This window comes from Engraulis encrasicolus, chromosome 19, assembly GCF_034702125.1.
Source record: "Engraulis encrasicolus isolate BLACKSEA-1 chromosome 19, IST_EnEncr_1.0, whole genome shotgun sequence".
NCBI lineage: Eukaryota > Metazoa > Chordata > Actinopteri > Clupeiformes > Engraulidae > Engraulis > Engraulis encrasicolus.
The window spans coordinates 6,016,868-6,034,541 of NC_085875.1; the positions used below are offsets into that span (position 1 = coordinate 6,016,868).

Sequence of the window (17,674 nt, forward strand, 5' to 3'; positions counted from 1 at the left end):
AAATCATCTTCAAGTAGTACTGTCTACCCAGTCCATATGGCCATTTGACAATGCTACATAGATCAACCTTGGTGTTTGTGTCCTAAAAGAACAGTTCACACACATTAACAGACATGTTTAAGAGCAGTTGGATTTTGTTGAGAAAATAATGCTGTAGTCTATTTGGGAAAAAGCTTCCAAATCATCATTGAGAAGAATGCCACCACCTTCGGAATTGATTTCAGAGTTCCATGATGTTCATGGTTCTCCTCTCGTGCGCTCTTGTCACTGTGGTAACAGTGAAGGTCGGTGAAGAGAAAGCAAAGACCGGGGGCGACTGGGTGAAAGTCAAGGGAAATTTATCGGGAGGGGGTGGCAGACTTGCCAATAGTGCACGTTTTCTCATAACGCAAAACGGGCGTAATATAAATCAGGATTCTAATTGAACTTCAATACGCCCATGTAGGCATAGCCTACAACTCTAAAAAAAAAAAAAAAAAAGATGTCGAAACTTTTCGTCCGAGTGAGCTCAGCGTTTGCCTAATGGTTGTGTTGACTGCATTAGTTTTAATTGCGTTATTTTAATTTTAAAATCATGCGGATTTTTGGGAGTGCCACGTTCATTCCATTCAGAAGATTTTATTCTGAAGGAGAGGAGCCTTTAACATCGAGGAGCACGCCCGAAATAAGACCACCTCCTGATGGTGGCTGGGGCTGGGTGATTGTATTTTCATCTTTTCTGTATAATGTGCTGGTCTTGGGTTATCATAACTCGTTTGGAGTGTACCTTATCAGTCTCCTCGACACCTTCGGTGAGACGAGCCAGAAAACAGGTGAGTCGACAAGTGGTCTTTTGAAGGTTTTTTTTTTTTTTGGACCTGTGCCGACTCGTGAGGAAATAAGCTTATTTGTGTTCAGATTCCATTACCTTGGCATGCTCATCAGGCGTAGCCTACTTTGCCAAAATAATAGAATAATAAGAAAGGTAATGCAAATACGAAGCAGGCCAGCTACATTTTAATTATTCTGTCTAGGCACAAAGAACGCGGCCACAGTGCACTGGGCCATGGGGGCAGCATCCATTGTAAACAAACCTTTTGAATAACCCTGTTACTTCGGATACAAGTGTCAACTACAGCAGCCTGTATAATGTGAGCTTAATAAATATGATCAATGTCACAGCCAGTGAAAGTAGGCCCTATTCCAAAACACAAATATATGAAAGTATGTTCCTGTCTTCCAGCCTGGGTTGGGTCTATCAGCTATGGAATCATCATGATCTGTGGACCACTATCAGGGAAGCTGACTGTGAGATATGGGGCCAGAGAAATCTCCATCATCGGATCCATCATCATCATGATCTCCATCATCTGTTCCTCTTTTGCCCCCACTCTCAACGTCATGTTCTTGACACATGGCATTCTTACAGGAATCGGATCAAGCTTTGCATTCACTCCAGGTTTTTGTTTTACCAAAATTGACAGTCAGGTTTAAGATACAAATGTTTCAAAAACTTCAAATGATTGGCTACAATGTTGTCTTAAGAAGTAAACATTGGTGGTTGCATTTCATAACCATACATATCACTAGTTAGGCTACTGGTAGGCCTAGTTAACACTGTTCATTGTTACAGTATGTTATTGCATTGCAGCAGTAAGTCATTGCAAATTTGGTATTGACTGTAGAACTTACAATGAAATTTGTCTGTGTCACAGCACTTGAAGCAAAGTCTTTTTTGGCAGGCCTCTCACACCTGTATTATGATAGCTGATGTGACAGGAATGTTGAGGGGAGAGAGAGATGGAGAAGGGCTGGGAAATGTCCCAGGCTGGACTTGAACCAGGGGCTCAGGGACTCAGGTTCTCTACATGTTATGCCACAGCACCACCCCAAACACATGTACTTCTTGTCGATTCGGCAGGCATGATCATGATAAGCCAGTACTTCACAAGCAACCGAGCGCTGGCCACAGGCATCGTGATGTCTGGCGGGGCAGCGGGTGCTCTGGTCCAGACCCGCCTCCACCAGTACCTCATCGACACCCTGGGCTGGAGGAGGAGCCTGAGGGTCTTCTCCACACTCATGATACTCCTCATTATGGCTGGCTTCACGTACCTGCCCCTCAATCCAAGAGGTAACTCCACCTTAAAACCAAACCATCACACAGGGCCGCTCACAGCTTTGGTCGGGCCCAGGACAAAATCATCTGAAAAGGCCCCCCCACCCACTTTATACAGTAGAATGTAATGAGGACTATTCAGGACTCCGTTTCTCGATTCTTGCCTTTGCTAACCGTCTTAAGTCGGTCTTGAGTTGGTCGTAAGTTGCTCTTGAGTTGGTCTTAAGTTGGTCTTCAGTTGGTCTTTAGACGCAAGACCAACTTAAGAACAACTTAAGAACAACTTAAGACCAACTCAAGACCTTGGTTACAACGTTGGTCTTAAGAACGAACAAAATGGCTAACGTCGTTAGCAAAGGCACTGTCGAGAAACGACCCCCTGGTAATGTAATGTGGACTATTCTAGGCCTCCCTTATCCCTGGGCCCGGGACAACTGACCCCTTTGACCCCCCAACCCCCATCTGAAGAAATGATCAGCACCAAGCGGATTGATGCAGTACACATGCACTCATGACAAATTTCTTGCCTGAATGCATTGTAACATTTGTACGTGCATGTGACCTGTGCAAATTGATTGTTTCTGCACAATCACAAACACGTTGTCTGTTACACAGGTGTTGTGTTTTTTCCTCTTGAATATGAATATTTGAACAGTTGAATGAATTTGACTCTTGATGCATGAGAATCTTCATAGACCCATTTTTCCAACAAACAAAGTCCAACAAACAAACCTAAACCTGTCGCTAAATAGATACTGTACACATGTACATGTATATGTATCTTAGTAGTTGGCTAAAGTCTAGCATATGTTGTGGATGGTCACAGTATACATTTTGCATTCCTACTGCAGGTTACAAAAGAAGCGTTGCAGACAATTTCAAGACATCACCTCTAAGGAAATTTATTCTGGATCTTGCTCTGTGGAAAGACCGAGTGTTCCTCATCTGGGTTCTGGCCAACGGGCTGTGTAAATTTGGCTTTTTCATCCCCTATGTGCATCTGGTGAGTGTCATTTTCTGAAACAGCATGTGGACTTGCGTCTGCTCCCCCACCCCCATGAAAGCCAAATTTATTGCACATCTCAGCAAAAAAAGCCAGACTGCATCTCTGCAGAGAAAATACAAAGTGTGCAGTCCCACATGGTACTGAGGTATCTTCTTCTACTATGTTTTATGGCAGTGGTTCTTAACCTTTTTTCTTAACGCACCCCCTTGCCTGTGCTGAAGTGAGGTCGCGCACCCCCAACCCAAACTTCTACATGTGTGTATACATACTAAAAATGATTTTAAGTGATTAATTGCAATAATTCTAGCTTGGGACATTAGTCAATACCTTATGACTTTAAATGGGGACCAAACATGTTTTAATTTTGTCTAAATTTGAACTAAATATAATGTTCCCAACCAAAACTTTGGTCGCAACCTCAACATAATCAAAATCCTGCGCACCCCCTGAAATCTCAGGCGCACCCCCAGGGGGTGCCCGCACCCCAGGTTAAGAACCACTGTTTTATGGAGTAGGTTCAGCAGTCAGTGAATAACTGCAATAATGCTGCTGTCTACCCACCGTGTTTCTCTTTGTCTCTGTCTCACACACTCATATGCATAAACACAATTAATGTACAAAAATATACTGTCGGACACATTTACTAGAACTAATACTATACTTAAATAACCTGTAGCTATAACCTGCATTACTACTGTAGTACTACAGATGCAACGGTGCTCAATTATAACTATACTATTCTTCTAACTATATACTATACTTATAACTGGAAATATCCTCTAAACCATTGGTTTCCAAACTGAGGATCATGACCCCTGGTGTGTATGTGCATGTGCGTGTGTGTGTGTGTGTGTGCGTGCATGTGCATGTGCGTGTGTGTGTGCGTGTGTCTGCCACTGAGGTGCAGCGTACTGTGATTTTCACATTAAATTTTTGCTTTATTTAAAGGTGCACTGTGCAGGAAATGGTCAAAAAAGGTACTGCAACTATGCTGCTCATTGAAACTGGGTTGCCTATTGCCAAATTTGATCTTTTAATGAAAGTTTACTAAGTAATAAACTAATATTTTCTATTATGGCCCAAGTACAGTCATTTTTGTAGCTAAAAATGAGGCTAAAAATGTCTACTTCTGGAAATTCAAAATGGCGGACCATGGAGAAGATCCCCCTTTCCATGCATGAAAAGTGCAATTTTCCCAGTCATAATGAATACTTAGAATTTGATTGTGGTGGTAAGTATTCATGAAAAAGGTAACATTAGTGAATGGGTTGCATGAATTCTGGAAATAAACAACCACAAATCTTACACAGTGCATCTTTAAGGTATCTGTAATGATTTTGGAATATGAGGGGTAGGGGATCGCAAAACATATTCTTAGACAAAAGAAGGGTGTCCCAGCAGAAAAAGGTTGGGAGCCAATGCTCTAAACTGTCTTTTTAGTGTCAGGTGAGGCTGTCTGTGGATTTGAGTCTGTCTGTCTGTGCTGGTCCTGGTCCCCAGGTGAGGCATGCGGTGCAGCTGGGCATCCCGGTGCACAAGGCCACCAACATCATGCTGGTGCTGGGCCTCAGCAGCATGGTCAGCCGCATCATCTTCGGCAGGATCTGCGACTCGGAGAGGATCAACCGACTCTACTTCAACATGGGCTCTGTCTTCTCCGTTGGTGAGTTAGTTAGTACAGGGTGCGATTTGTAGTGGGGCATGGGGTGGATTAGCCTGGCCTATGTACTCAACCCAAAGATTTTGGCTCCGCGCACACCATCTGGCAAAAGCCTCCAGCTCGGTTCTCTCAGTGTTTAGCCAATCAGCAAACAGTTGAGAGTGGTGACACAGAACTCACCCGCGAAGTCCGTTACTGATTGGTTAAGGTAACTATATTCACACGTTTGTTTTGTTAGTTGTACTGTATGCTTTTGCGATGCTATATCGTAACAGTCATACAAATGAAGCACAATATGGGTTTTAATTTGAATTCGGAACTCCAATGAATTTAAATGGCAGAGTAAGACCTCCACGGAGACGGATTCGTCTTGGCTTTTGTCAGTTTAATGCAACTCCACTGAAAATCTAAAAAAGCATCTTACCTGTTTTTTTTTTGACATATCACGCCTTGGGTGAGCTGCACATAACGACTGCTTCGGCCTACACATCCATCCATCCATCCATCCATCCATCCATCCATGAAATGACGTAATGTAATCTTGTCATCCGTGTGCAGGTATCTTGTACCTGCTGATCCCCGTGCTGCGGTCATACGCAGCTCTGCTTGGCTTTGGCCTACTGCTGGGCATTGCAGATGCTGGTAACTACATCCTGCTACCTGTCTTGACCTTTGACCTCATGGGGGCGGAGCGTATGCCTGTGGCCTGGGGCTTCATGCTCACCGTCAACGCCATCAGCTGCTTCGGACCACCCTTCACAGGTGACATAAGTGCCTAAGTGACAGATGACTGAGTGATGGAATTATTATTTTTTTAAAGGCATCATGTGGAATTTTCATGCCATTAAGTGTAATGTGTATGCTAGAATGTAATGCATCCAAAATAATCTTTACTGTGCAGTACATACCAAAGAAGTGTGACGAAATAATCCTACTGACATGTACTAAACAAAGTATATTCATGGCAGTATGACCAGGATTTCCTTCACATAGTAACCCAGGTCACCCAGTCTTCCTCTGCCGTCCTGGAATTCACAAATTCGCTACCTACCGGTCATACCGTTGAACGTCTTTGGTTAAAAAGGTTTTCTATGATGGGTCATCATGCATTCCTCACACAATCATCCTTTTACCACATCAACACTTCAAACTGTCACAAAAATACTGACTGGTGCCGGGCAGTCATGGGTGAGTTAGGGGCAGTCATGGGTGAGCGGTTAGGGCGTCAGACTTGCATCCCAGAGGTTGCCGGTTCGACTTCCGACCCGCCAGGTTGGTGGGGGAAGTAATCAACCAGTGCTCTCCCCCATCCTCCTCCATGACTGAGGTACCCTGAGCATGGTACCGTCCCACCGCACTGCTCCCCATGGGGCGCCACTGAGGGCTGCCCCCTTGCACGGGTGAGGCATAAATGCAATTTCGTTGTGTGCAGTGTGCAGTGTTCACTTGTGTGCTGTGGCGTGCTGTGTCACAATGACAATGGGAGTTGGAGTTTCCCAATGGGCTTTCGCTTTCACTTTAAATAAAACCGACATGTCATGACAAACTGTAGCTTCGCTGCTGCCATAACTTATTATGCTGATGCATTATTATGGTGATACACTTTAGATTAGAGTAATTTACCTGATTTCCTTGGGGATCAATAAAGTATCTCTACTTTACTCAACTAAATTTAATTCAATACTGTGGTGCAGTCCTTAGTAGAGGCTGCCACAGACAACTCTTCATTTTGGCATCTGTGATCTATTCGTTAGGAATTTGGTTTTGGGATCAAAGTGTTGCAGATTTGATTCATATTGAAGCAGGAAAAAAATGGGTGTGGGAGAAACTATGCAATGTTCTCTGCCACTCCCGTGCCTGAAATGCCCTTGAGTAATGTACTCCTGATGGACTGAGTGTGTCTGTACCTAATTCACTCTTACACGCTCTTGGGTAAGAGCGTTGGCGAAATGCCACGTGAATGTAGGCCTAATAATGTAATATACGGATTAGTGACTGGCCTCTTGTCTGGCAGGCTGGATGAACGACACCACGGGGAGTTATGACCTGGGCTTCATAGTGGCAGGGACCCTGAACGTGGCGGCCTGTGTCGTCCTAGCCTTCATACCCTGTGCCCAGAGAGCTCGACAGACGCGCAAGAGCATCATCAACGTCAGCATCGGCCAAAACAACGAGATCATGGAATGGAATGATGACATAGTGGTGAGGTTTTATGAACTCGTCCATCCTGGCATTTATGTTTGTTTTATTTACGGTACATAAGAAGGGCAGTGCATCACTGTTGGCTTGGAGGTCCTGTAAATGTACTAAGTCTACCACCTAGGCAATGCGATTGTATCATATTTTTTAAAAGTTATTTTTTAAGGGCATTTGTGCCTTTATTTGTGATGGGACAGTGAGAGAGGGACAGGAAACGAGTGGGGAGAGAGAGACGGGGAAGGACTGGCAAATGACCTGGGCCGGAATCGAACCCAGGTCGCCAACACAGTAACCCAGTGCCCTACCGTTACCATGGCAGGGCCAGTTTGATTGTGTTTTCAAACGGTACTCCATCATTTGTGTTTTAGGGGGACCGTGATCCGAACTACCTCTCTCGAACCCAGTTTCGTTGTCCGGAGCTGAACGAGTTGGGACCAACTCTATCAGGTAACCCAGAGGAGACTAGAATGATATAGGGTACCTGTCAGTCCAGTTAGAGCCCCTTTTAGGGCATATTTGTGAAATTACCGGTACATTTTCACATAATAATAGTGGATACACCAAGGCAAAGAAGCAGTGTTTGTCTCTCCCCCAAACGTATAAGTCAACTGAAAAGGTTCAGCACCAAAAATTTCCACTAGGTGGCAATATTTACTTACCAGTATATGCAGCAGAGCTGTGAGATAGAGTTTGGTGAACTTACAGTTTTTCTCTATTGCTTCCACACAATTTCTGGTAATTCACACACAATTCTCGGAACATCTCACCCATTTCCCAACTCCCCTAACCAATGTCACTGAACACTAAACACAAATCCTTCTTTGCACTCATATTTCAGTTTTAAAACACACTCTTTTCAAACCACTACACACAATTATCTGGATTACACTCTATTTTCATGAAGGAAATCCCTGGTTGTCGCATTGGACACACTGTCATTCAAAATACTAAAATCAACCGCCATACTATGTTCACTTCCTCATCACATGGGCAAACTCTCTTCATACCGGTTTACAATCTGAAATCATCACCCCATAAGGACACACATTGCATGTGATATTGATGAAAACACGAGTGGATGCAGTGAGAAAACACATTAGTTTTGTTTTTGAACTCCAAAATATGTTCTACAGGAGATCACTTTCATGTGGTTACCCGATATTTTACTATAAATTGGTGCAATTTTTTAAATGTCAGAAAAATATGTAAAATATACACACATCTGTGTACTCCAAGTCTAAAAACAATATTTCAGTATTTTACCAGAAAAATACCCTCTTTAGTAAATAGAACACTGAAGAAAATAAGTTTCTACTGTGTGTCAAGTTGAGTATAGAGTTTTACCTTGTGCATATCAGTGTTCTATGGTTCACATAAGAGTGTAATAAAATGACTGCTTGTGTGTGTCATTTGAGAACAAAATGACCTTTTTAGAAGAGAGTACATTGTTTTGAGACAAGACGTGCATTTTTCAGAGGTAGTGAAGAGTTTTGCCCGTTGTGTGTGAGGTTTGGAGATTTGTGTGTAGAGTTTTGAGAATTCGGGAACTGATTCTGAAAATTGTGTGTAAGCAATCGAGAAAAACTGTAATATGCAGAGCCTATGAATAACCTTATTGTCACCAAAATGATCATGGCCATGCCTTTATCTGTTACTTAAGGCTCTTGGCAATATCCTGGCCCATTTTGTTATGATGTAGTTAGGAGACAGTGTATTAATAAAATGTATATTTTTGCCACCTCTATAATAACAACTGACACTAATCTCACAAATATTTCTCTCTTATCTACGGCTCTGATATGCAGGGCTGAACCAAAAATAACCCCTTTAAATATTTTTTAATGATTACGGCCACTTCTTAAGCTATGCGGTTCTATATCCTGTAATACCGTGGTTTAGGGTAACATCGTTTACACTCCAATCGTATTGACAACAACCTCCCACTGGTGGCAAAGTGGGGCCTGCTGCTAGCAAAATCATCTTCCTGGTCCATGACCCACGCAAAAACTCTATCATCATCTCTGATGACCCAGTGATACTAGCAGAGACTACAATAATAAAGCCAAAGTCAAAAGACAAAAAAAGATCTTTCTTCCTGATGCATACTAGTTTTATTCAAATTATAGTTGTAGTAGTCACTCCTAGTTTGCTGACATGCCCATTATCCATGATATCCCTGGACAACGGACCAAATACATAAGCTTAACTTGAATTTGAGGTAGCTTCAATCATAGAGATAAAACTTGAAACACCGTTTTTGTCTGGTCCATTCCGTATGGACTTGAACAGCACAACACATCAGTAAAAGAATCCGGATAGTATTGACACATGAATTACTGCAGAGAAGACAATCAACGATAAGACCAATGCTTCAGTTACAGTTTTTCTCGATTGGTTTGGCTAATTTCTTGAAACCCAGATGACATTTCTATAAATTTTGGGTCATTTGGCTAAACATTCTTACACTTCTGCACAACAGTTCAGATAACTAGCAAAATGTCATATACCTCCCAAAACAGCTACTTCTTGCATCAGCACTAAACCTTCTCCCACATAAATAGTCAGTACCATAAAAATGGCATATATCCTTCTCAATTGGTTTGGCTCATTTGCATTCATTTAGTCATTCTGTCAAAATAAATTGGATGGTTCAGCATAACGCCATGGATCCTCATCACTTGCTCATATCACTCCAAAAACAGTTTACCCGTGTGTCGAAACGAAATTCCTTCCACAGAATGCCGTTTGAAAAAATGTCAAGAAATTAGCCAAATAACAGAGGAAACTGTAGTATACACGGTTGTAAAATTATTTTCTACAAACTAGTGAAGTTACAATACCATCTGGCCTGTTGAACACTGTCATGAATTTACTGTTTACAGTGAAGAAATTCTTAAAATATTATGTCCTTGACTGTTTTGACAATTGTGTAGACTACTTTGCATATGATGACTCACACAATGAAATCATGCTGACATGTTTTGGAGAGGGCAACCATTAGACTGAGAATTGTCTAATTCGTTTAGATAAGACAGGTCAATTTATTTGGAAAATGTGCTAAATGTATGCTCAATGTGTCAGCTGTAGGGTACTTGTATATAGCCATCTGTAGATATGTACTAAACATTTGAGACATGTACAAAGCATTTGAAATGTGATGAAAGCAATGAAAAATGCCATTCTGTTTTGGGAAATTGTAAGTTGGTTTGGAGATTTGTCCGAGTTCTTTTGAGAATGTCATCTCAGTTTTGAGAAATTAGCCAAACCAATCGAGAAAAACTGTAAGAACCTCTTTCAAGACTTTTTTTAGTGGACAGAGAAATAGTTTGCCATATCAGTCCTCATTAGATACATAGTAATATTTTTGTAGTTAATAGCTAAATTTGATGTACAGTATGTGTTCCTGTGGAGCATTCACATTGCCAACAAAAACAATCTCATCTTTTGCAGGTGATGACATTGAACTGAATATCACATCAAGCTGAGGACTGAATACATCTGCAGTTTGCCTTGGGTAGTCACGTTCCTCCAACTCATAAATAGTCTTTACTATATTCTCCTGTTCCTTTGTGTCTCTGTGAATTATACACTATTATAATGAGTATTATATTCAGTAAAGCAGACGCACTAAAGGATTTTTAGCTCAGGTTGTCTTTGGTGATTATGAATCAATGTAGTTCTCTGAGATAACTGGGCTGGAATGGAAAGGACGGAATGGATAAGCAATGTGTTGCTTTCAATAATATACAGCAGCAATCTTTCTTTTTAATATTTTATTCTCGTTTCTGATTTACGACTGAAATGGGTCATTTAGAAGTTAGGTTTACATCAGTTAGTGTTGTTAGAAAGCCTTGGACCACACACACAAACACTTCAAGCCATTCACTTCAACAGCACACCAGAAAAAAACACTCCTCAGTAATGTCTTGTAATATAATGAAGCCAGCCAGCCAGCAACATACCAAACAAAGGAAATACATATAGCTAACCACATCCATTGTCGTCAATGTAATCAAAACAGCTTTTTAAGAGACTTTAACATGCTGTATTACATTTTGTCCCTCGGCACTTCAGTTGCTCTGAAGACATTATGAAAGCCTTATTAATAATTATGTTATTATTCAAGAACTATGTAAGAGGGAAAATGCTTGACTGCTCATGGTACTCCCATTTTTGTAAGTGCATCAAGTTGAAAAGGGATTTGGCATATACAAACACAGTACAATACACATCTCTCAAAACTGCTGATGGAAAGTGCTATTTGATATTCTACGGCTAAAATGTGTGACATTAGATGCCTTTAGTAGGAAAGTCTACCAGAGGGATTCCAGTTGACTTGTCAGTCAAAAATAAACATTTGTAATGTAAAGACTGCAAAAAAAGTAACCTATGTATGGTTTGTCTGTTGAGTGATTTGATCCAGGGAATTGTATATATATACACAATATATATATATATATATATATATATATATATATATATATATATATATATGAAGGCAAGGGAAGTTCAACAGTCGCCGTACACTGAGGGAAAAGAGCAGACCACGTGCAAGCGCAGTCCACATTCTTCATATAAAAGCCTCTCTGTGTAGCGCTCAACCATGTTCTCAGTGTCTCTATGGCAACACACTGTCTCCACTATTGGGCTCTGTTCTGCCTCTCACAATAGCAGCAAGTGGTACCCTACCAACCTGACTAGAGATGTGTATATTGCTTACACCGTGTGGTATACAGAGATGACATTGTTTTGTCTCATTAGCCTGTCTCACTTTCTGTGTGTACAGTCCACCAGATGATTCTGAGAAAAAGTCAGCTGCACGACCAGGATTTCTTTTGCTCCCAATATTTTATTTTTATTCGTGACGTTTCGGGAAAACATCTAGTCACTTGTGGTCCTGCTCCCAGGTCAGACGTTCCTGTGGATGTGCGAGCTTTCCACCATTACCTGTACAGTCCACCACCCAGCAGACCCTTCCTTACCAACTGATTTTCCCAGTCAAGATTAGAACTTTTGATCTTTCGATCTCAGGTAGAGAGCATTACCACTGACCCGTGGCCAGGCCCTGTCTCACTTTTTGAATATTGAGAAGAATGCATGTAAGAGGAAACTGCCCCCCCCCCAACCACTCTTGCTTTACACGTTTAGCCACTGACAGCAAAAACCTCTTAGTATAACTTACTGTAAGCCTTTTTGTCTTTGGCGAGATCTGTTGACTACCTTACAGTAAAATAGGTCCATGGAGGATAGTCCCTTTGATTAATTAGTTATCATTGTCAATTACATGCTTTAAAACTGACCACAGAACATGGCCAGTCAAGTGCATGGTGCTCAAAGCTAATACTACATAATATATTTGAGATGGTTCTACCACTGTTATACTGTAAGCTCACATATGCATTTCATTCAGCTCTGTGTTGTTAACTTTTGGACTTTTGTGCGGTTATTCTTGTTCTTGTGGAGTTTTTTTCTCTCCCTAAATTGTACGTTGTGCTATGCATCATAGGCAAAATACCATTAGCATTACTAAATATTAGAATCATTTGACTTTTGTTGGAAGAGGGTATTGCTCTTGCAGGTGCTGCAAGAAATTGTGGCCCCCCTTACAAAAAATAAATTTGGGCCCCACCCTAAATACATCAGCCCTCTATGGGCCCTAAATCGCTAGGCCCCTGCATTATCCTGACCTAATAGAAAATAGTATAGATTTCCTTAATTCGATTTCTACACAAGAATTGTGTTGGTTGGAGATTACTAACAGCCAATCAGATCACTTCCCTCTCTTCTGTGCTTCATAGACGCTGTGTTACTTGGTTGTAATGATTACTTATGGCTTGGTCCTCACCAATTTGTTAACTTCCCCTATACAGTACAGCATCATCACTGAGTACAAACACAGAAAAAAAATGATAGAAGTCCGCAACACTGTTAATGCTCCCAGTGATTTATTTGCACTGGGTGCATTAACAGTGTTGCGGACTTCTATCATTTATTTCAGTTACTCTCTTTTGTCCAGCACCTGTACCACTGATGTGCGCGCATTCTCCAACTTCTACAAACACAGAAAAGACAGTTGAAGATTGGGGGTGCATTTAGCTTAAGTTTACAAAAAGAATTTAGATTCACTGCCTACACGTTTCCAGTTGCATAGGACCTGTGTTTGCACAAAGAGTAGGACCGTTTTAGTGTGCTTTCTTTAACATAGTTTGTAGCCAATACCAATAGACCTATTTAAATGCTGTCAGAAATTCTAGTTTTAGTCACAAAAATCACAAAAGTGCACAAAACAGACATAACATAAGAAAGCAAAATGGTAAAATAACCATATAAATGATGTTGCTTCTTCATTTCAATACAAAACACTGTCCTTTTTAAGGCGCCCTTGTAAAACATGTTCCACCCACCATGCAAAGAGACATTCTGTATTCGAGCAGTTAAACCGGGCATGTCGAACTACACGAAAAAGTAAAGCTTAAATTATTAAAATCATGCTTAATCCCACACTCTCCCTTCCACTTGTAATTGTCAGTTGTGTGACTTGTAGGAAGAGAAATGGGCTTAATTACATGTTTCTCTCTCCCCGGTCTGGCAAACTCAAGATGAACGGAAACAGTACGCCCTTTGCCTCGACCGGTGCCTTCAGTGGCTCCTCCACGAATTGTGCATTTTCCTCCTCCACAACAAACTGCAGAGTCTGCGTCTTGTTGACACAGTAGATGCAGTTCCCGATGACGGCGCACCTAAAGGGCTGGGGGCTCGTCTGTGCTAGGGAGGAGCAGTCGTGCCACATCTTCACGATGCTGTTGTACTTGAACACGTTCACACCCTGTTCCCTGTTGACGTCGAACCTGTAGATGAAGCTCTTGAGGGCCACCATGTCCGTGGACCTCTTCCTGCTGTTGTTGTAGGGACACTCCTGCCACTCATCCCTCTTGGGGTCATACCTCAATAGCCGGTAGAACAGGGACCCTCCAGAGACGTACAGTTCCCCGTTGCAGGTGGTGGCCTCGTGGGCCACGGCGAAGGCTCCTTTGGGCAGTGGCGCGACAGTGGTCCACCTGTCCATCCGAGGGTCGTATCTCTCCACAGTGAATAAGCACTCGCCGCCGATAGCATACAGGTAGCTGTCCACGGACACCAGCTTCAGTTGGGACCGTGCCTGGTTCATGGGCCGCACCTCGCTCCAGCGGTCAGTGACGGGGTTGTAGCAGAACACCTTGTCAGAGGTCTTTCCTTTCTCGCCGTATCCCTTGATCCCTCCTGCCACGAAAAGGTAGTTGTACATTGTGCAAATTCCACAGCCCTTTGTGTTTATGTCCTCTGGCATTACAGTCAGTGCCCGCCAGTCCTTTGTGGTGTCACAGTAATAGTAGATCATGTGATTCTCCTCGAAGGAGGCCACGGACAGGGGGCTCTGGGGGCGGCTGTTGTTTCTGCTCGGCGGCCGGCTGGCCACGCGGTCGAACACGTCGTTAATCTCCACCACCATCAGAGACTTCCTGCCCTCCATCCTCGTTTTCAGGATCAGATCCCGCTCGGATCCCGTCAGGCGGCCGTACACAGCGGGGTCCTTCAGCACTTGCAGAAAATTGTCGCTCATGAACCGGTATGCAGTCTCCTTCAGCTCGCTGAGTCGCTGCTTCTTGGCTATGCTCAGGATCTCGTAGCAGTTCTCCGTGGTGATCTGTTGGGACATTGTATCCACCGCAGCTTGCACACCACAAGGAATCTGCAGTATCTTGGCTCCGGTAATGACCTCCACCACATTGTCCTTGGTTACATTCATCTGTGACGTGTAAACATAATCTATCAGGGTCGACAGAGTCTTGAAGCTGACGCCTTTCACTTTAAGTATGTCCCGGGAGAGACGGGCCTTGAAATAGTCACTTTTCTGGGCTAGGACAGATTTGTGTGCTTGGATCTTTTGCCCGCCCACTTCAATGACTAAGTCCGGGTTCTCCCGCGATATAGAGGCGTCTTTCATGCCTCCTGTGCTTCCCTCTGTCAGTGCCGCCGGGTGTCCATGCACACTGTTGTTGTGTGTGAGATACTGTGATGTGCCACTAATCATATTGGCCACATCACGTGACGATGTCAGTCGGGTCTCCTCTGAAACAGAGCTGACATTCTGCGCGTCCTGACAGTGGGCCTTCACAGCACTACTATCCGGCAACAGCGAGGGGTTGTCCAGCTGTGCGTCTTTGGTCTCGCTTCCGAAGCCGGGCCCCAGACTGCAGGGGACCTTTGGCCTGGCCCCGTTGCTCTCCTCTTTCACGCCATTTCTGTGTGGAGAGCCACTGTGGTGGTGGTGGTGGTGGTGGTGGTCTCCCTCATGGTCCAGCTCTTGTGCTTTACACACCACAGGTTCCAGTGGTTGAACGTGGTCCTGAAAACCACTGTCCCTGGACCCACCGTCCAGGATGCAGTCTCCGACAGGTAAGTCTTTCACCGAGCCACCCCCTTGATGCTCTTGTGCATTTGTGTCCCATTCTCTCCACTCTTGATGGAGATTTTGGCTGTCCTGCAGCAGTTCCATATCAGAGACAACTGTGGAGGCAGCTTCAGGGACTACCTGGTGTTTTTCCGCAGATACGATTGTAGCTGGAGAATCTGGGCCTGCTGCATGGAAGATGACATCAGCTTCCACTGTGAATGTGTTTGGGCCTTGCAAGCCAACATTCACACTCCCCTGATCAAAGTTCAGGCCTTGTGCGGACATGTTGGAAGACACACAGTCGTTCTGCATTTTGACATGTATGGAAAACACCTCAGGCAGCACGGTTTCCTGTGCAGCAAATTCAGGAGAGATGGTCACACTCCATAAGGTTTAACAGTTGAATGAACCAAGACTCCATTGATCAGATTTTCATTTCTCTGACCAAAACTATTTTCCCTTTGCAGCACTTGGACAGAGTTGGTACTTCAGCCGGGAGTGCAAATATTTGGAGAACCCACGGTAGAGACCTCAGAGGTTCCTGTAAAAATTCTGGGGCTGCAATCCTGCAAAAAAAGAGACACAAACCCAATTAATCAATATTTCATGATATCAGTTGAAGAAGTTAATTTAAAAATGATAATGTATTAAATACCACTTAACTAAAGTAGTAGACTGATAAACTGGCACACGTGAGACATTTCACTAGAGCACACATCAACCCAGAACCCCACCTACTTTGTCACAAGTGCACACCAATCCACAGTAAAGACAGCAGAACTCAGAGGGGCGCTATTAGTCCACATTAGCATCCTTGGGGAGAGCAAGCAAACACTGAAAGTACCCTTTAAATATAACTGCAATAGCCAATGCTTTCATTCCAGCCTACACCTCCTCGCATGGAATACCCTTTTCCTCGCTTTGTCCAAATGCCAGCAATTACGCACCGATTGTGTTTAACGACCAATCATTACATAGTCTACGCCCTGATGATTTAAAAATAATAACAATAAAAACTACAAAATACAAGCCATCATGGTTGTAACGAACGATGGAACGCTTTGTATTTGCGCTAATCGTCCCAGTATGGAGCATGCTCGGTCACGTCTCGGCTGATGGAGACACAGGGGGGGATTATATGTCAGTGGGGGGAAAGGAGCATCCATTGCCCACGATACACATTTTGCTCTTTTTTTCGTTGCAGGTTGCACCATTTTATTCAGTGTGGGCGCTGCGATAACCTGTGATCTACATCGTCCATCCTTCCACACATTGTACAGCCCGTGCCTACAGTCTATTGTTTCTCAGCAGTAAGTGACAGCTCAAGGCGCGGACCAAAATCATTGCAGCGATCACTGTCAGCATTTCCCACAAGAACAACGTGACATGAAATACTCACCGAATGATTCGTAGGTGTTTTGTAGCAAAACCAGTCCTTGATTCTCTCAACAATCCAGTTATGTAAGATGGTTGCAGTCCCCAAACGCACGTACTTCAGAGCAGTTTGCTGAGCTGGAAAATCAGGGGGTGTTTTAAATTCAACACCACATCGCACAACCAATCTGACACAGTGCACGACTGGCAGAATATTAAAAAAGACTCCGCTTCGGTGTATTTTCTTCAGCGCTACTATTGTCTCCGGCTCGCATAGCCTTTGATGTGCGATATGAGACGAGCAACAGTATGATGTCCGTCTGGTATCACTCAGGGCAAACAAATGCGCGCGTTAATGCAACACGCCCGTGCAATTTCCTCTTCAGAAGCCTATAGATATTACCCAGTTTTTTATTCTTCTTCAGAATATGTTCCGAGTTTCATATTCGTAGTACACGCAACCGCAAGTGCCTTGACAGTGTTTTGAAATTACACTAGACTGGGTTAGTTATTGATCGAAACCACACCCCCTTTTATGTTAACCCTACACACCGACGCGCCTGCTTAAAAAGTGCTTATTGCCATGCACGCGTTGTCGCGCGGAAAGGTGCTGCTGATAGACATTCCTGCAGACACGTTGCAGATGCAGTGAAAAAAAGAAAAATAAATCCGGAGTCAGTCAGACCGTGGGCCTCCCCGATCTCTGGAGGGAAACCAAACCCGGCTTTCATGTCGTCCCCATGGGGATTCCTGATTGATTCCATATCACTTGAAAAAAGCTCGTGATTACTGTAAAACGCGCGCCTGAACAGGGTATAGCCTATTGCGTTACAAAGGGTTATGCACACCACTGCTAATGGAAGTGGTATGTGCCATGGACATTCTTTTGCACTTCCATTTCAT

General features: G+C 43.3%; 2 protein-coding genes across 2 annotated transcripts; one reads left to right on the forward strand and one right to left on the reverse strand.

The window, feature by feature from the left end:
* Positions 1–272: 272 nt before the first annotated feature.
* LOC134469976 (monocarboxylate transporter 10-like) lies at positions 273–10,517 on the forward strand. The gene is made up of 9 exons (XM_063224002.1): positions 273–812; positions 1,223–1,438; positions 1,901–2,113; positions 2,950–3,101; positions 4,605–4,767; positions 5,323–5,526; positions 6,779–6,966; positions 7,332–7,410; positions 10,414–10,517. The coding sequence occupies exons 1-9, from the start codon at positions 575–577 to the stop codon at positions 10,446–10,448; spliced, it is 1,488 nt and encodes a 495-aa protein (XP_063080072.1). The 5' UTR covers positions 273–574; the 3' UTR covers positions 10,449–10,517.
* A 2,423-nt stretch (positions 10,518–12,940) lies between these two features.
* On the reverse strand, positions 12,941–17,329 carry LOC134469977 (kelch repeat and BTB domain-containing protein 11). The gene is made up of 2 exons (XM_063224003.1): positions 16,797–17,329; positions 12,941–15,963 (listed from the first exon to the last, which is right to left on the reverse strand). The coding sequence occupies exon 2, from the start codon at positions 15,707–15,709 to the stop codon at positions 13,526–13,528; it is 2,184 nt and encodes a 727-aa protein (XP_063080073.1). The 5' UTR covers positions 15,710–15,963; positions 16,797–17,329; the 3' UTR covers positions 12,941–13,525.
* Positions 17,330–17,674: the final 345 nt, after the last annotated feature.

Coding starts and splice junctions, on each gene's coding strand:
- LOC134469977 (XM_063224003.1), bottom strand. CDS start 15,709: ATGCAGAACGACTGTGTGTCTTCCAACATGTCCGCACAAGGCCTGAAC.
- LOC134469976 (XM_063224002.1), top strand. CDS start 575: ATGCGGATTTTTGGGAGTGCCACGTTCATTCCATTCAGAAGATTTTAT. Junction 813..1,222: donor TGAGACGAGCCAGAAAACAG/GTGAGTCGACAA, acceptor CCTGTCTTCCAG/CCTGGGTTGGGTCTATCAGC. Junction 1,439..1,900: donor AAGCTTTGCATTCACTCCAG/GTTTTTGTTTTA, acceptor TCGATTCGGCAG/GCATGATCATGATAAGCCAG.